Raw genomic sequence first — 19828 nt, forward strand, 5'->3', positions numbered from 1 at the left:
CACCTTGAGCTACTACTGAAAAAGGTGTGAGCAAAATCTAAATAAATAAAGATTCCATTCAGAATCTCAAACAATGGCAACATTCCATTAGAACCCCAAAGAATATCAAGATTCTGGAATCCTAAAGAGTGACAAGATTCCATTCAGAATCTCAAACAGTAGCAACATTCCATGTAGAACCCTAAAGAATAACAAGCGGAGGAGTGGCCTAGTGGTTAGAGCACCAGTCTTGCAATCCAGAGGTGGCCGGTTCAAATCCCACTGCTGCTCCTTGTGATCTTGGGCAAGTCACTTAACCCTCCATTGCCTCAGGTACAAACTTAAGATTGTGAGCCCTCCTGGGACAGAGAAATATCCAGAGTACCTGAATGTAACTCACCTTGAGCTACTACTGAAAAGGTGTGAGCAAAATCTAAATAAATATAATACAATGTGACTGGTGGACACTGCAGTTTGGAGCAGATCTAGGCGGGGCTTTGCAAGAGGGAACTGGGACAAAGACTTTCTATTCAAGTTGGGTCACTTTTCAGGGGAGGAGGGAAGTTTGATACCTTTTGCACTGGAGGTGGAGCTGTAGGAAGGGCTGGTGCTGGCACCTCTCTCACTGGAATGCATTTGTAAAACCACACCGGCTTGAGCAGCCACTTCCTGACTTTTCATCCACTTCTCCACCCCCTAAAATGCATGCCAGTTCGGTCTTTTCAAGCTGGAGTTGCCAGTTTAATGGCCAAATCTCAGCCATGAGAAAGCACAGTGGAACCAGGACAAAGGTTGTGTAAGGGTGGGAGGTTTGGCAGGGGGTGAGCTGTATGGTCGCTCCTGCACTCCACTTCAAGTATTTTTGTTTTGGTAACTTGATCTCACTGAGGCTGTTGCAAAACTAGGGCAGTGAACGGCAGTGAGAGGCACCTCCATAGTAAGAGGGAGCTAAACAGAAGATCCCCAGAAGGCTCTGCTGAATATAACCCTCCCAATCCCCTCATACCTGCTATTTCTGGAATGAGTTTGCACCCCCATTCAGTGAGGTCTCGACTTGGGAGAGAAGGGGTTTCCTTGTGACAATCTGAACCACTGCTGATTTTTCAAAACCATGGACGCTGTAAGGGAATCTGTTCTGCATTTCACCTTTCAGATGTCGATGTATAAGAGAGCAACGCTGGATGAAGAGGACCTGATGGACTCCATCAGTGAGGGCGAGGTCTATCCCAATGGCATCCAGGTAGGACCATTTTGCACTACATAACGATACCGTGCTGATACCAATTGGTTTGAATCAGAGAATGCTCCCTACCCTCCTAACTTAGGGTCCCCTGATCTGAAGTCTCGAGGGCTCCCAGGAAAATTGAAGCCCTGGGATAGGGGGCAATGTTGTGTTGTGGATTGGGAATTGATTATTGGACAGAAAACAAAAGGTAGGGTTGAATGGCCATTTCGCTCAGTGGAGGAAGGGGGAATAGTGGAGTGCCACAGGGATCTGTACTGGGACTGGTGCTATTTAACACATTATAAAGTGAGTGAAGGAGTGGCCTAGTGGTTAGGGTGGTGGACTTTGGTCCTGAGGAACTGATTTCAATTCCCACTTCAGGCACAGGCAGCTCCTTGTGACTCTGGGCAAGTCACTTAACCCTCCATTGCCCCATGTAAGCCGCATTGAGCCTGCCATGAGTGGGAAAGCGCAGGGTACAAATGTAACAAAAATAAAATAGATACTATTGGAGATTCTACATGGAATGTTGCTACTATTGGAGATTCTACATGGAATGTTGCTATTCCACTAGCAACATTCCATGTAGAAGGCTGCTCAGGCTTCTGTTTCTGTGAGTCTGACGTCCTGCACGTGCGTGCAGGACGTCAGACTCACAGAAGCTGAAGCCTGCGCGGCCACATTGGTGATCTGCAAGGGCCGACTTCTACATGGAATGTTGCTAGTGGAATAGCAACATTCCATGTAGAATCTCAAATAGTAGCAACAGTGGAGGAGTGGCCTAGTGGTTAGGGTGGTGGACTTTGGTCCTGGGGAACTGAGGAACTGAGTTCGATTCCCACTTCAGGCACAGGCAGCTCCTTGTGACTCTGGGCAAGTCACTTAACCCTCCATTGCCCCATGTAAGCCGCATTGAACCTGCCATGAGTGGGAAAGCGCGGGGTACAAATGTAACAAAAATAAAATAGACACTATTGGAGATTCTACATGGAATGTTGCTACTATTGGAGATTCTACATGGAATGTTGCTATTCCACTAGCAACATTCCATGTAGAAGGCTGCGCAGGCTTCTGTTTCTGTGAGTCTGACGTCCTGCACGTACGTGCAGGATGTCAGACTCGCAGAAGCCTGCGCGGCCACATTGGTGACCACATTGGAGATCTGCAAGGGCCGACTTCTACATGGAATGTTGCTAGTGGAATAGCAACATTCCATGTAGAATCTCAAATAGTAGCAACAGTGGAGGAGTGGCCTAGTGGTTAGGGTGGTGGACTTTGGTCCTGGGGAAGTGAGGAACTGAGTTCAATTCCCACCTCAGGCAGCTCCTTGTGACTCTGGCCAAGTCACTTAACCCTCCATTGCCCCATGTAAGCCGCATTGAGCCTGCCATGAGTGGGAAAGCGCAGGGTACAAATGTAACAAATAATAATAATAATAAATGATGTGGCAATCAGAATGATGATGAGTGAGGTCATTAAATTTGCAGATGACAACGTAACTATTCAAGGTTGTTAAAACATGTGGACTGTGAAAAATTGCAGGATGACTTTAGGAAATTGGAAGACTGGGCATCCAAATGGCAGACAAAATTTAATGTGGACAAATGCAAAGTGATGCACATTGGGAAGAATAATCCGAATCATAATTAACGGATGCTAGACTCCACCTTGGTGGGGGGTGGGGGGGGGGGGGTCAGCACCCAAAAGAAAAGCTAGGTGTTGTAGATAACACACTGAAATCCGCCCAGTGTGCGTCAGTGACCAAAAAAAGCAAATGGGATGCTAGGAATTATTAGGAAAGGGATGGTAAATAAGACCAAGACTTATTATAATGCCTCTGTGTCATTCTATGGTGTGACCTTGCCTTGAATATTTGGATTCAGTTCTGGTTGCTGTATTAAAAATAAAAGTGTGGGTATATACTTTGAAATATTTTAAGTAACAGCATATCTGGCTTTAAAAACGGTTTGGATAAGTTCCTGGAAGAAAAGTTCATAGTCTGTTATTGAGATGCACGTTGGGGAAGCCACTGCTTGCCCTGGGATTGGTAGCATGGCAATTGGCATTGTGCCAGGTACTTGTGACCTGGGTTGGCCTCTGTTAGAAACGGGATACTGGGCTTAGATGGACCATTGGTCTGACCTAGTATGGCTGTTGTGTTCTTTATGTTAACCTCGGATCTCTCGGGCATCTGCTTCTCCCGGAGGTTGCCATTACCCTGGAGAGTGGCTGTCAGGGATGTGGCATTAAAAGTACTTATAACCTAGCACAGTAGTGGAAGCAAACGTCTTATGAAAGAGTTAGTAATTGGACATAAATTAGACTTTTATTTATTGAATGTGAAAGCTCACAGCGCAAACAAAAAGGACATGTAATCGCCTTTCGCAAGACATGAGACCTGTACGCAAGATCTCTGCAGTCATGTCAGTTAATCACTTGAATATTCTTAGAGCATTGGTAGAAATGAGAGATGACTTTTTTCTTAGTATTTTACTTTTTTAATGTTTTGGTGCTGTACAAATGACCTTATTATAAATATAAGGTACATGTTTGGTGGCTTTCAAATAGAAATGTTTGAAATAAAGTGCTTATAACAAAGCCACATGTGCCACAGCTTCCCCCCCTCCCCCACCCCTGGGAATTTCACAGATACACATACTGTTCCCACCAACTTCCAACCCCCAGGAATGCAGGGAAAAGGATCTTGCATGACAGCCATGGAGAGTACATGCTGCCCTCAGATGGCAGAACACATCCTGACCTTCACATTCCTTTGTGTCGGAACAGGAACAGTGTCTTCTAAATTGAAGAGAAGCTGGGTAGTGCGGAAACCTACAGAAGAGAGCTAACACAGCTCTTAATCTCGGACCTACTGGGATCTGGCAGGTTCTAAAACGTGTAGATTAAACTGGCGTAAATAACAAAGGGGCTTTTCGCCTTTTTTCTTTTGCAAATCAGTGTACGTCAAGTGGGCTGCTCCTTTCTGAGTTTGTCTGCTGCAATTACGGAGCTGGAAGAACGCTTCACTTTACACATGTCCAAACCGGAGGCAGAAATTGACAAAAAATCAAAACCAAAAGGGACAATGCTCCTCTGGACGTCATAAAGCCTCCAAAATTTACCATTCCATAGCACCATGCCTGGGACGGCAGGTACGAGTTTGCCTTCAAGATGTTAGTTTTTTGGGTTTAGCTGATGTTATTGTAAGCCCTCTGGGGACAGAATATACCCTACTGTACCCGAATGCAAGTGAAACAGCTCTAAACTACCCTTAGCTTGAATGTAGCTCTCAAGAGCTCTGGATCTGATGGCTGTATAACAGATCCTGTGCTTATATTTACGCAATTTTAGATCGGGCACATCTGGAGGTCCAGTTTGGATTTCAGATCACTATGCCTGAGAAACGTGTTTACAGTGCATATCGGTCTTCTCTGTGTATATATATATATATATATATCTCATTCTCTTTAACATTACTCTGTTTCATCACTACTACTACTTAGCATTTCTATAGCGCTGCCAGGGTTACGCAGCGCTGTACAAGTTTAACATGGGACAGGACCGTCCCTGCTCAAGAGAGCTTACAGTCTAAAGGTAACAAACTATGTAGTCAGTGTAGGTATCATGAGTGGGGAAGGTGGTTATGCGCCAAAAGCAAGGGAGAAGAGATGGGCTTTGAGTAAGGACTTGAAAATGGGCAGGGAGGCGCATGGCGTATGGGCTCAGGAAGGCTGTTCCAGGCATAAGGTGATGCGAGGCAGAAGGGGCGGAGTCTGGAGTTAGCGGTGGTGGAGAAGGGTACAGATAGGAGTGATTTGTCCTGAGAGCGGAGGTTACGGGTGGGAACATATCATCACTGGAGGTGGTAACGCCTCACGGTACTATGTAAGCCACATTGAGCCTGCAAATAGGTGGGAAAATGTGGGGTACAAATGCAACAAATAAAAAAAAAAAATTAAAAAAGATTATTCTTGTACAAAAATAAGAAGAATATATATATTTAATTTTCTTGAAATAGTCTCATACTCAAAGGAAAAATAATCTCATTCACTAATACAAAATTAGAGACCTAAAGGGCGATTCACAGGAGCATTTCTAATACAGATTAGGGTGTAGATGTCAAAACCGTTTCTCAGTTTGGAGGTGGGGCTGCTACTCTCTTGGATTCCAAGAAGGAACTTAAGTGTAACGGATCATAAAACAAGTATCACAGAATTCAATTTCACTACACACTTACATGGAAAATTCAGCCAAAAAAAAGCCCTCCTAACTGCTAAACAGAAGAACGGAACTTAAGAAAACTTTGACGCCTCTTTTGAGTTGCTTTAGATACATCAGGGAATGTTCTAATTTTATAACCCAGAAAGATCTCTTGACTATGTCAGGGGAAAATTGTTTTAATATCCAATTCCTATCTGGTTGTAACACAAGTCACAATAAGCGTTGCAGGTTTTAAATCCAAATTATCTTCTAATATTTGTGTAAGGTTTAAAGTTTCAAAAACTGCCTCAGTTCCTTCAACTTCCAATTTGATCAGACATACTTTTTTTTTCTTAGGCATTAAATAGTACATTTTTGAAACTGGTGGGCAAGCTTGTTCCGGTATTTTTAGTATTTCAAACATATATTTTTTAAAAGACATTAAAGGTGCGACAGATTCCTGTCTTGTGAAATGTATTAATCGTAGAGTTTTTGATCTCTGTTGGTTCTCCAAATGTTCAGTTTTGGTCTGTAACCACTTGTTTGCCTTAATGTTTGCTTGAAGCTGTTGGCAAATTTTATCTTTACTATTACTTTCACTCTTCAATTATTATTGCTACTACTATAAATCACTTTTATAGCGCTACCAGTCGTACGCAGCGCTTTACAATTGAACATGAAGAAGACAGTCCCTGCTCAAAAGAGCTTACAATCTAAATCAGGACAAACAGACAGGACCAAAAAGGATAAGGGAAGGACAGACAGAAGGACACATAAGGATGAGAAAAAAGTTACAAGTCAGGAGTCGAAAGCAACATCAAACAGGTAGGCCTTTAGCCCAGATTTGAAGGCAGCCAGGGATGGAGCTAGACGTAATGGCTCAGGAAGCCTATTCCAGGCATAAGATGGAGCGGGGTCTGGAGTTAGCGACGGAGGAGAAGGGCGCAACTAGAAGAGATTTATTATATTATTATAACTTTTAATAATTTTATTTTTTTTTTTTCTCCAAGATAGAAATACTTTCATTAGGAATTTGAACTTTTTGTGAGACCAAAACCAATTTTTGAGAGAAAGATGTCTCTAGAGAAAGTGCTTCCCATATAGTTTCCAAAGTTTTAGTTGGGCGGTTTAGAAGAAAAAAAAAATACTTAGTGAAATTGATTCAATCTCGGAGTCGTCAGAGAGATTCAGCTCCCTCTCCATAGATTTTACATCAGAAACGCCGTCGCCATGCTGGATCACAACTGTCCTCATAGGGGTGTTCAGCGGTCGATTACTCTGGTCTGACCCCCGCTGTAGGGAGTACTACCGCCCCTTCGGATTGCAGGAGTCCCTGTTCAGATAATCCTTGTTTGGCTGCAGGCATAGGCAGCGGATTCCTTATCTCGGGCCTATCAATAGAAATCAAACAAAATAAAACATGGAAAAGAAAGTAAGATGATACCTTTTTTATTGGACATAACTTAATACATTTCTTGATTAGCTTTCGAAGGTTGCCCTTCTTCGTCAGATCGGAAATAAGCAAATGTGCTAGATGAAAGTGTATATAAGTGAAAACATTCAAGCATTACTATGACAGTCTGACAGGGTGGGAGGATGGGGGTGGGTCGGAGGTATGCATGGGGACATCAAAGCATATCATTGATATTCTAACAGGATAGGGGTGGGGTGATCAACAGAGACATACAGCTTTATGGTTTATCTCGGGGCTGAAAGAGATGTCGCTTCTGGCTGTGGGAGCGGTTCACCTCACTCTGCTCCCACTTGCAACGAAGATTCACAGCTTCCCGAAGTTCCCGGAATAGCGAAGCGATCCATGGGCCCTACTGTCAGCAAGACAGGTACCGCAGGGCCTGGCTGCTTTCTGCCCCTCCGCTTAGGCATAAGCAAGGAAACTTGTTTTAATTAGAATGTAGTCAGCACGAGTCCTGGAGCAGCTTCGCGGTGCTCCCTTCAGACCGCCATCTTGTTCCCGCCTCTCTAAAAGGGGATATTTTAATGGGAGCAATAGGCAGGTTAAAAAAGAAAGCTAAAACAAAATTAGGTCTGGTCTTCTTCTCACAGGGCCATATACACACTGCCAAAAGACCACATTTAGCAAGTCACATCACCATCATTACAAGAAAGTAGTGTCTGAACTCCTGTAGAAAACGGTGTGAGGAGGGGGTGTTGCATAAGCTTTAAACAATGAAGCTTAATGATTGTGGCTCCCTCAGGGGGAAGGAGGTGGGAAAATGTCTGCCAGCAGTTTAACAGCAGAAGCTGTCAGAAAACTGAAAGAATTTTAAATACCTAAGATAGGAAAGATTCTTCCAGCCTTTGCCATTCATGCAGTACAGACCCCCCCCCCCCCCCCCCCCCCCACACACACACACACACACTCATGGGGAAAACATTACCGGGATTTTATTTATTTATTTTTTTATTTGTAACATTTGTATCCCACATTTTCCCACCGATTTGCAGGCTCAATGTGGCTTACATTTGCCGTAATGGCGGTTGCCATTTCCGGGTAACAGAATACAAAAGGCGTTGCATTAAGGTGCATACATAGATGGTAAAGAAGATTGGGATTCCCAAAATACTGAAAAACTCCTCCTGAAATCCTTTCAAAGCAGGATGTGATTTCACAGTGAGAATACTGAAAGGTAACTTTAAAACCATACAAGAACGTAAGACCTTTGAAGTCAGAATGGTTGAATATTTTAACACCCAACAGAAAGGACTTAACAAGGATCTGGGGTTCCTAGCCCATTATAAACCATAAAGCTGTTATTTCTCTGTTGATCACCCCACCCCTCACCTATCCACACCCATCCTGTTAGAATATCAATGATATGCTTTGATGTCCCCATGCATACCTCCTACCCACCCCCATCCTCCCACCCTGTCAGACTGTCATAGTAATGCTTGAATGTTTTCACTTATATGCACTGTCAGCTAGCACATTTGCTTATTTCCGATCTGAGGAAGAAGGGCGACCTTCGAAAGCTAATCAAGAAATGTATTAAGTTATGTCCAATAAAAAAGGTATCATCTTATTTTCTTTTCCATGTTTTATTTTGTTTGATTTCTATAGATTCTACATGGAATGTTGCTATTCCACTAGCAACATTCCATGTAGAAGTCGGCCCTTGCAGATCACCAATGTGGCCGCGCAGGCTTCTGCTTCTGTGAGTCTGACGTACGTGCAGGACGTCAGACTCACAGAAACAGAAGCCTGCGCAGCCTTCTACATGGAATGTTGCTAGTGGAATAGCAACATTCCATGTAGAATCTCCAATAGTAGCAACATTCCATGTAGAATCTCCAATAGTATCTATTTTATTTTTGTTACATTTGTACCCTGCGCTTTCCCACTCATGGCAGGCTCAATGCGGCTTACATGGGGCAATGGAGGGTTAAGTGACTTGCCCAGAGTCACAAGGAGCTGTGCCTGAAGTGGGAATTGAACTCAGTTCCTCAGTTCCCCATCTTTAAAGTTTGTAAGCTGTTTCGGATCTTTGTAGAGAATAAATGGGTTGTAAGTGTAAATTTAGATTTAGACAATCGTCCTGATTATTTTTACAGCATATATTTTTTTCCTTACACCCAAATGCAAGTCATCATACCTTACACTATCAGTTTATCTTGTTGTTCTCCAATAGTAGCAACATTCCATGTAGAATGTCCAATAGTAGCAACATTCCATGTAGAATGTCCAATAGTATCTATTTTACTGTCATAGTAATGCTTGAATGTTTTCACTTATATGCACTGTCAGCTAGCACATTTGCTTATTTCCGATCTGAGGAAGAAGGGCGACCTTCGAAAGCTAATCAAGAAATGTATTAAGTTATGTCCAATAAAAAAGGTATCATCTTATTTTCTTTTCCATGTTTTATTTTGTTTGATTTCTATCGATAACCTTAAGAGTGGACTAACACGGCTTAACACACTCCTCTACTTAAAGCAGGATAGACAGATCTAGGCGGTTTCCAATGTAAATTACCTCTTAGAAATGGAAATGTCACATGATATCTATAGAAAACCACAGGCAGTGGCTATTTCATTCACTCCCTGCCCCACAAACATTACAGAAGAATAGCCATACTGGGGCAGACCAATGGTCCATCTAGCCCGGTATTCTTTTTCCAACACTGGCCAATCCAGGTCACAAGTACCTGGCAGAAACCCATCTAGGACATGCGATAGATGTAACCTACTTGGATTTCAGCAAAGCCTTTGATACAGTTCCTCACACTGGACTCTAATAAGCTGAGAGGGTTGAACTTAGAACCCAAAGTGGTGAACTGGATTGGAAACTTAGTTGACCGGCGAGCGACAGAGGGTAATGGGAAAATGGAATCTGCTCAGAGGGTGCCTATTCTGTTTAATATATTTGTGAGATATTGCTGAAGGATTAGAGGGAAAAGATTTGCCTTTTTTTTTGTGGATGACATGAAGATAACCAATAGAGTGGATACCCCAGAGGGAATAGATTCCATGAGAAGAGATCACCAAAAATTAGGTCAAACGTCTGGAGTTAAGTGCAGTGATGCAAAGGAGAGAGTTTTATATAGTTTATTCATGCTTTCTATATCGCTTTGACTGACTATGTGGGAATTTGTTGCCAGAGAATGTAGTAAAAGCGGTTAGCTTAGCAGGGTTTAAAAAAAAAAGGCCAAAGTATCAGCCTGCCTGTCTGACATTGCTGCCTGGATGTCTCAGCGCCATCTGAAACTAAACATGACCAAGACTGAGCTTATCATCTTCTCCCCCCCCCCCCCCCCTAAACCAACCTCTCCTTCTCCCCCATTCTCCATTTTTGTGGATAACACTCTCATCCTTCTGTCTCAGCTCGTAAGCTTGGGGTCATCTTTGACTCCTCCCTCTCCTTCTCTGTACATATTCAGCAGACTGCTAAAACCTGTCGTTTCTCTCTCTATAATAGCACCAAAATTCACCCTTTCCTTTCTGAGCACACTACCAGAACCCTCATCACCTCTCCCTTAGACTATTGCAACTTGCTTCTTACAGGCCTCCCACTTAGCCATCGCTCTCCTCTTCAATCTGTTCAAAATTCTGTGGCACGACTAATATTCCACCAGTGTCGTTATGCTCATATTAGCCCTCTCCTCAAGTCATTTCACTGGCTTCCTATCCGTTTCCGCATACAGTTCAAACTCCTCTTATTGACCTATAAGTGCATTCACTCTGCAGCTCCTCAGTACCTCTCCACTCTCATCTCTCCCTACATTCCTCCCCGGGAACTCCGTTCACTGGGTAAATCTCTATCTGCACCAGGGGTGTATCTGAGGTTCGGTGGTAGGGGGGGCAGGGGCTAGAGTGAGGGGGCACATTATAGCCCCCCCCCCCGGCCGCCGCCGCCCCCTACCGCCGTTAACCCTCCCTCCCCCGCCTACTGCCATCACCTACCCCTGAGGTCCGCTTCCTCCTGCTGGCTTTTTAAAATATTGCTTCAGCTGGCCGGGGACCCCAACCCCCCGCCAGCCCAGCCGCGGTCTTCTTTAACTTCTTCATCCTCGTCGTGCTGAAAGCTGCATGCATCCTTAGTTCCAGTTGGACGGAGTCTGACGTCGCAGCACATTGAACGTGCTGCGACGTCAGACTCCGTCCAACTGGAACTAAGGATGCATGCAGCTTTCAGCACGACGAGGATGAAGAAGTTGAAGACCGCGGCTGGGCTGGCAGGGGGTTGGGGTCCCCTGCCAGCTGAAGCAATATTTTAAAAAGCCGGCAGGAGGAAGCGGACCTCGGGGGTAGGTGACGGCAGTAGGGGGGGCCGGGGCGAAATCTGCAGGGACCCAGGCCCCTGTGGCCCCACGCAGATTACGCCCCTGATCTGCACCCTTCTCCTCCACTGCTAACTCCAGACTCTGTTCCTTTTATCTTGCTGCACCATATGCCTAGAATAGACTTCCTGAGCCGGTACGTCAAGCTACATCTCTGGCCGTCTTCAAATCTAAGCTAAAAGCCCACCTTTTTGATGCTGCTTTTAACTCCTAACCCTTGTTCACTTGTTCAGAACCCTTATTTTATCATTCTCACTTTTTAATATTCCCTTATCTCTTGTTTGTCCTAATTAGATTGTAAGCTCTGTCGAGCAGGGACTGTCTCTTCATGTTCAAGTGTACAGCGCTGCTTACGTCTAGTAGCACTAAAGGAAAAGGCCATAGACCATTATTAAAATGGGCTTGGGGAAAATTCACTGCTTATTTCTAGAATAAGCAGCATAAAATGCATTGTTTTGGGATCTTTCTAGGTACTTGTGACCTGGATTGGCCACTGTTGGAAACGGGATGCTGGGCTTGATGGACCTTCGGTCTGTCCTAGTATGGCAACACTTATGTACTTAGGATTCTGAATGGAATCTTGCTACTTTTGGGGGTTCTACATGGAATGTTGCTACACTTTGAAATTCTGCATGGAATCTTGTTGTTCTTTAGAATTCTAGAATCTTGCTATTCTTTGCAGTTCTACATGGAATGTTGCTACTCTTTGGGTTTCTGCCATGTACTTGTGACCTGGATTGGCCACTGTTGGAAACAGGATGCTAGGCTTGATGGACCTTCGGTCTGTCCTAGTATGGCAATACTTATGTACTTAAGTAAGCGATGTACGTACTAATAGAAATTAGAAAAGGAAAAGACCTACATTTTCTGATAGGAAAGTGCAAACATTCACACAGAGTTAAGCCATAAATAATAGGTGGGGAAAGACAGCATGTTGACAGAGTAAACACCATAAAAATATAATAGACTCTCGCACCTTAGGCGACTGGTACTTCGAAAGCCTGTAAAAAATAACCATATCTTGTCTTAAGTTCAACTTTTGAACGGCTTAAAGGAGGTGGTACTACGGGGGGACAGTGGGAGATGATTCCAGATGTGGGGCAAGAGAAAAAAAGAAAGCACAATGTCTAGTGGATTCTAAGTAGGTGAATGTCTGACTTTGGAGAATCGGACAATGATCATTGACCAAGGAGCACTCTGTCTGGAGAGTATGGGAGAGTAAGGGAAGAAAGATAGTCAGGTGACCTACACGAAAAGCTTTAAACAAAGTGGCAACCTTATAGATAATATGTTGGTGAACCGGCAACCAATGGTACTGTTTTCATATTGAAGTATGATCATAACAACATGCACGTCAAAGTAAACGAATCGCTGTATTTTGAAGGGTTTGTCATTCCTTTAGGGGTGATTGTGGTAAAGGCTGCATAAATGATGTTGCAGTAATCCAGACGGGATGTGAAAAAGGGCAATATGAGTGCATGTAGCTGACTAATATCAAAGAAATGACGGGTGGCCCATAGTTTCAGGAAATTTAGAAAACTAACCTTTGACAGATGAATGATTTTTTTTTTTTTTTTGTGGTAAGAAAGACAGGGAGGAGTCAAGAATGGCACCTAAGTAACCAAAGCTGGGTGTAGGAGTGATAGGAGCTCCGAACAGCTGGATGGGTGTGGATGGTGATATTAAAGCACCAGAAAACCAGTATTAAGCATTAGATGATCTTTTAACCACTGGGCAACTGAATCCAGACAGGTTTGCAAGGGTGTGAGAGAGAGGGATAGTGGGGATGTAGGCCAAAAGCAAAAGAATATCGCCCGAAAAACATTGACACAAAGAAGCTAATGGGCTAAGGAAAAGATTGAAGAGGTGAGAGAATGGATCTTTGAGGAACACCACAATGCAATTTCAGATATTCACCTGAAAAATAGCGAGAGCCGCGAAATGAGAAAGTAGCATAGAATGATTCAAAGGTTGAAAGCTGTGGACGGTTCAAGAGAAACTGGAAGAACAACTTTGACATTCAAATGTGTGTGTGTGTGGAGTTTACTGATCAGGGCTGTCATAATTATTTCAGTACCGAAATGTAAACCAGATTGTCTTGGGTGAACCAGATGGGGGAGAGATTGATAAGCACAGCTCAGGAGAGAGACCTTGGGGTGATGGTGTTCGAGGATCTCAAGTGACAAAATAATGCGACAAGGCGGTAGCCATGGCCAGAAGGATGCTAGGCTGCATAGAGAGGGGTATAACCAGCAGAAGGATGTGTTGATTCCCTTGTAAAAGTCACTGGTGAGGTCCCACTTTGGGAGTATTGTGTTCAGTTTTGGAGGCTGTATCTTGCTAAGGACATAAAGACTTGAAGTGGTTCAGAGAAGCAATGAAAATTGTATGGGGTTTGCGCATGGGTGTAGTTTGGGGGGGGGCGAGGGGGGCATTGCTCCCCAAACGCAGGGCCAGCGCAGTGCTGCAGGCAGCTCTCCCTCCGTCCCGCTCTCAGCTCCCAGTTCTTTCCTCCCTTCCCAGCAATCTCTCCTCTCCCCCTGCCCTCCCCTCCCTGTCCAGCAATTTTCCCCTCCCCTCCCCGACAGCCCTCCTCTCTGTTCCTCCCCCCCACCTGGTGCGTTTAACCTTTTATTTTCAGTGGCAGCAATGGCAGTAAAGAAGAAAGCACTGCGGGCTTGCCTCCAGTTTCTCCCTTCCCGCACACAGTTGTCCCGCCCTCGTGGAAACAGGAAATGCATCATCGCAGAAGGTGGGACACTGTGTGAGGGATGGGAGAAACTGGAGGCGAGTCCGCAGTGCTTTCTTCTTTACTGCCTTCGCTGCCACTGAAAATAAAAAGGTTAAACGTGCCAGGTGGGGGGGAGGAACAGAGAGGAGGGCTGTCGGGGAGGGGAGGGGAAAATTGCTGGACAGGGAGGGGAGGGCAGGGGGAGAGGAGAGATTGCTGGGCAGGGAGGGGAGGGCAGGGGGAGAGGAGAGATTGCTAGGCAGGGGGAGAGGAGAGATTGCTGGACAGGGAGGGGGAGGGCAGGGGGAGAGGAGAGATTGCTGGACAGGGAGGGGGAGGGCAGGGGGAGAGGAGAGATCGCTGGACAGGGAGGGAATTTTCAAAGCTATGCACATGACTTCAAGATGAACCCACGGGAAAAGCAGGTTGCCTAAGTAAAAGTGGTTACTAGTAACAAAACATTACATCATGCTTGTGCCTTCTGTGCATGGCTGACTTTGTTTCAACCTGTTGATTTGGAAGTGCTAATCCACTGTTCTCAGCAGGGTCTAGCACTTCCCTAAAATGTTGAGACTGCATGGTTTCAAGTGAACCACATTTCCTTAAGGTCACAGGAATCTTTCACCAAGTCCCCATTACTGCAAATGCCCACTCAGGTGTAGCTTTCCTGAGTGTCTTGGGTTTTTAATGTCTGGCAAGAGATGTGGGAGCCATGTTAATCCACTTCTAAAGGCAATCAACAGAAATAGAATAAAATACAATAAAACAGAGAAAATAAGATGATACCTTTTTTATTGGACTAAATACATTTTTTGTTTAACTTTCGAAGGGAGCCCTTCTTCGTCAGATCAGAAATAAGCACATTTTGATAAGTAACAGCATATATAAGTGAAACATCAAAGTATTTCAGTGACAGTCTGAAAGGATGAGGGAGGGGTGGGCTAGGTGGTGATACCTCTGTGGGACATCACTGAACCAATGATTTTATGGTAAGGAAACTTTAAAACAATACAGGAACGTAAGACCTTTTGAAGTCAAAATCTATATTAATAATTCTCACCTCAAACATTCTGAAGCTCACTCTGTGGCAGGGAAACCCTGGAGCCCTGCACTTAGGCTGTCACCACTCACTCTCACTGATAGACCCTCCCACAGCCACGCCCCTTCCGCACATAATTGCCTACCTCAACGTTCTAATGAAGCTGCAACTTCCGGTTTGTGAGGTGCCAGAGATCAGAATTTAGCCCCATTACTATTTGCCCCGCCCTGGCATCAAACGTGATGACGTTGAGGGCGGAGCTATGACACTTGACCAATCACATCGCTCCGCCCTCAACGTCGTCATGTTTGACGCCAGGGCGGGGCATACATCGATCTACTACGCGATGACGATTGGAGGGAGTGAGCCAGGCAGGCTGTAGGTCACAGGCAGCGAGGGAGCCAGCCAGCCACTCTCTACGTCACGGGGCGGGTTGCCGGCTGGGGCAGGGCGGGGCGCCCACGACCATGACCACCCTGAAGCACGGAGGGTAAGTCTAAGTCCAGCATCAAGGGGAGGGGGATGGGAACGAAAGCGCCTTGCTAGCGCCCATTTCATTGGCCTCAGAAACAGGCCTTTCCTACTAGTGATTAAATATTTTGACACCCACCAGACAGGACTTAACAAAGATCTGGGTTTTGTAGCCCATTATAAACCATGAAATTTCACTGCTTTGTCACCCTCTGATCACCATGCATATCTCCCTGTCCCCCCATCCTCTCAGCCCTCTCTCACCTAGCCCACCCCTCCGTCCCTCATCCTTTCAGACTGTCACTGAAATTCTTTGATGTTTCACTTTATATATGCTGTTACTTATCAAAATGTGCTTATTTCTGATCTGACGAAGAAGGGCTCCCTTCGAAAGTTAAACAAAAAATGTATTCGTCCAATCATCTTATTTTCTTTGTTTTATTTATTCTGTTTCTATTGCATGGAAACTGACAGTGTACTACATTTTTCCACTTGAAATGCATATGCGGTGGGAGCTATACCAGTGCTGACACTGCAGATCACAGCGTTAGATGGTAGAGAACATGGTATTGGGGTAAGCACTTAATACCCAGGAAGTGTGTTGACTTAGCTCTGGTAAAGTTACAGTAAGTGTCCGGTATCTTAGTTCCCCATAACATGGGTTACAATGTTGTCTCCACTGCTGATTCTATCAGGGTAAATGATTCACATCCTTTCGATTAATCATGAGGTGGACAGACTGGTTTCTGAAGCACAATATTTGAATTGTTGCATAATCTCTTAAACCTGGATGTAAATCCATGAGCTCCAGTTTTTCTTTCAGTGACCTGGTGGCCTCAGCTACAGGGACTGTCATTTCTGGTCTGGTGAAAGTGAGTTTGGTGAAAGTGCATAGCTGCCCCCAGGCAGCCCGAATTGCTTTGAAATGACCTGACATCTGAAAAGATCTCCCTGCTTACTGAGTAAGATTATCTGAAAAGTGCTAGGGCATTGGGATCAGCTCTCCTCTTCCTCCCCATAATTGAAAGGGGGGGGGGGGCTGGTGCATAGGCTGAAATAATGAAGAGAACTGGCTGCTCCGAGTTCAGATTCCACATCTAATAGTCTCTCATGGCATTGGGCAAACTGCGTTTCAGGTTTTCTTTTTCCAGCACTGCACTTAGTCTGGCTTTAAGAGGAATTTTTATTTTGTCTGCATGTTTCTGTTTATAACTTGTGATCATCAGTGTATTTTCCATATTCTGCATGTGTGACCGAGGTGAAGATGTTCTGGAAACTTTAGCTGTTGCATTTCTTGTGTTCCTCCAGTAGGAGGTGCAATATTTGCAGTGCTGCCTTTTCACAGATGGGGGGGGGGGGTGGTTGATGCAGTTTAACTGGTGGAAGTTAGTTATTTTGGTTTGGTATTAACTATATAGGTTTTGTTACTTCATAAAATGTTTTAAGTGAGAAGTTGTATATTACAGTTAATATTATATTTGTAAGCTGAATTATAAAGGTACATAAGTATTGCCACACTGGGACAGACCAAAGGTCCATCAAGCCCAGCATCCTGTTTCCAACAGTGGCCAATCCAGGTCACAAGTACCTGGCAGAAACCTAAAGAGCAGCAACATTCTATGTAGAACCCCAAAGAGTAGCAAGATTCTAGAATTCTAAAGAATAACAAAATTCCATTCAGAATTTCAAAGTGTAGCAACATTCCATGTAGAACCCCAAAGAGTAGCAAGATTCCATTCATAATCCCAATGACATAAGTACATAAGTATTGCCACACTGGGACAGACCAAAGGTCCATCAAGCCCAGCATCCTGTTTCCAACAGTGGCCAATCCAGGTCACAAGTACCTGGCAGAAACCTAAAGAGCAGCAACATTCTATGTAGAACCCCAAAGAGTAGCAAGATTCTAGAATTCTAAAGAATAACAAAATTCCATTCAGAATTTCAAAGTGTAGCAACATTCCATGTAGAACCCCAAAGAGTAGCAAGATTCCATTCATAATCCCAATGACATAAGTACATAAGTATTGCCACACTGGGACAGACCAAAGGTCCATCAAGCCCAGCATCCTGTTTCCAACAGTGGCCAATCCAGGTCACAAGTACCTGGCAGAAACCTAAAGAGCAGCAACATTCTATGTAGAACCCCAAAGAGTAGCAAGATTCTAGAATTCTAACGAATAACAAAATTCCATTCAGAATTTCAAAGTGTAGCAACATTCCATGTAGAACCCCAAAGAGTAGCAAGATTCCATTCATAATCCCAATGACATAAGTACATAAGTATTGCCACACTGGGACAGACCAAAGGTCCATCAAGCCCAGCATCCTGTTTCCAACAGTGGCCAATCCAGGTCACAAGTACCTGGCAGAAACCTAAAGAGCAGCAACATTCTATGTAGAACCCCAGAGAGTAGCAAGATTCTAGAATTCTAAAGAATAACAAAATTCCATTCAGAATTTCAAAGTGTAGCAACATTCCATGTAGAACCCCAAAGAGTAGCAAGATTCCATTCATAATCCCAATGACATAAGTACATAAGTATTGCCACACTGGGACAGACCAAAGGTCCATCAAGCCCAGCATCCTGTTTCCAACAGTGGCCAATCCAGGTCACAAGTACCTGGCAGAAACCTAAAGAGCAGCAACATTCTATGTAGAACCCCAAAGAGTAGCAAGATTCTAGAATTCTAAAGAATAACAAAATTCCATTCAGAATTTCAAAGTGTAGCAACATTCCATGTAGAACCCCAAAGAGTAGCAAGATTCCATTCATAATCCCAATGACATAAGTACATAAGTATTGCCACACTGGGACAGACCAAAGGTCCATCAAGCCCAGCATCCTGTTTCCAACAGTGGCCAATCCAGGTCACAAGTACCTGGCAGAAACCTAAAGAGCAGCAACATTCTATGTAGAACCCCAGAGAGTAGCAAGATTCTAGAATTCTAAAGAATAACAAAATTCCATTCAGAATTTCAAAGTGTAGCAACATTCCATGTAGAACCCCAAAGAGTAGCAAGATTCCATTCATAATCCCAATGACATAAGTACATAAGTATTGCCACACTGGGACAGACCAAAGGTCCATCAAGCCCAGCATCCTGTTTCCAACAGTGGCCAATCCAGGTCACAAGTACCTGGCAGAAACCTAAAGAGCAGCAACATTCTATGTAGAACCCCAAAGAGTAGCAAGATTCTAGAATTCTAAAGAATAACAAAATTCCATTCAGAATTTCAAAGTGTAGCAACATTCCATGTAGAACCCCAAAGAGTAGCAAGATTCCATTCATAATCCCAATGACATAAGTACATAAGTATTGCCACACTGGGACAGACCAAAGGTCCATCAAGCCCAGCATCCTGTTTCCAACAGTGGCCAATCCAGGTCACAAGTACCTGGCAGAAACCTAAAGAGCAGCAACATTCTATGTAGAACCCCAAAGAGTAGCAAGATTCTAGAATTCTAAAGAATAACAAAATTCCATTCAGAATTTCAAAGTGTAGCAACATTCCATGTAGAACCCCAAAGAGTAGCAAGATTCCATTCATAATCCCAATGACATAAGTACATAAGTATTGCCACACTGGGACAGACCAAAGGTCCATCAAGCCCAGCATCCTGTTTCCAACAGTGGCCAATCCAGGTCACAAGTACCTGGCAGAAACCTAAAGAGCAGCAACATTCTATGTAGAACCCCAAAGAGTAGCAAGATTCTAGAATTCTAAAGAATAACAAAATTCCATTCAGAATTTCAAAGTGTAGCAACATTCCATGTAGAACCCCAAAGAGTAGCAAGATTCCATTCATAATCCCAATGACATAAGTACATAAGTATTGCCACACTGGGACAGACCAAAGGTCCATCAAGCCCAGCATCCTGTTTCCAACAGTGGCCAATCCAGGTCACAAGTACCTGGCAGAAACCTAAAGAGCAGCAACATTCTATGTAGAACCCCAAAGAGTAGCAAGATTCTAGAATTCTAAAGAATAACAAGAATCCATGTAGAATTTCAAGTGTATAGCAACATTCCATTTAGAACCCTAAAGAGTAGCAAGATTCCATTCAGAATCCTAAGTGCATAACTGTTGCCATACTGGGAAAGACCAAAGGTCCATCAAGCCCAGCATCCTGTTTCCAACAGTGGCCAATCCAGGTCACAAGTACCTGGCAAGATCCCCCAAAAAGTACAAAACATTTTATGCTGCTTATCCCAGAAATAAGCAGTGGATTTTCCCAAGTCAATTTAATAATGGTCTATGGACTTTTCCTTTAGGAAGTCATCCAGACCTTTTTAAAACCCTGCTAAGCTAACCGCCTTTACCACATTCTCCAGCAACGAATTCCAGAGTTTAATTACACGTTGAGTGAAGAACATTTTCTC

The 19828-nt window shown here is 44.0% G+C and overlaps 1 protein-coding gene across 4 annotated transcripts in view; it reads left to right on the top strand.

The window, feature by feature from the left end:
* Positions 1–19828, top strand: part of ECE1 (endothelin converting enzyme 1) — a 119960-nt gene that overhangs the window by 20645 nt on the left and 79487 nt on the right. For 3 of the 4 annotated variants that reach the window (XM_030222357.1, XM_030222359.1, XM_030222358.1), the window contains exon 2: positions 1133–1219. In XM_030222357.1, coding sequence (XP_030078217.1) covers positions 1133–1219 — 87 coding nt within the window. Of the gene's footprint in view, positions 1–1075; positions 1220–19828 lie in introns of those variants that run through there. The other variant, XM_030222356.1, reaches the window with a different exon arrangement.

Source organism: Microcaecilia unicolor, chromosome 13 (assembly GCF_901765095.1).
Source record: "Microcaecilia unicolor chromosome 13, aMicUni1.1, whole genome shotgun sequence".
Classification (NCBI taxonomy): Eukaryota; Metazoa; Chordata; class Amphibia; order Gymnophiona; family Siphonopidae; genus Microcaecilia; species Microcaecilia unicolor.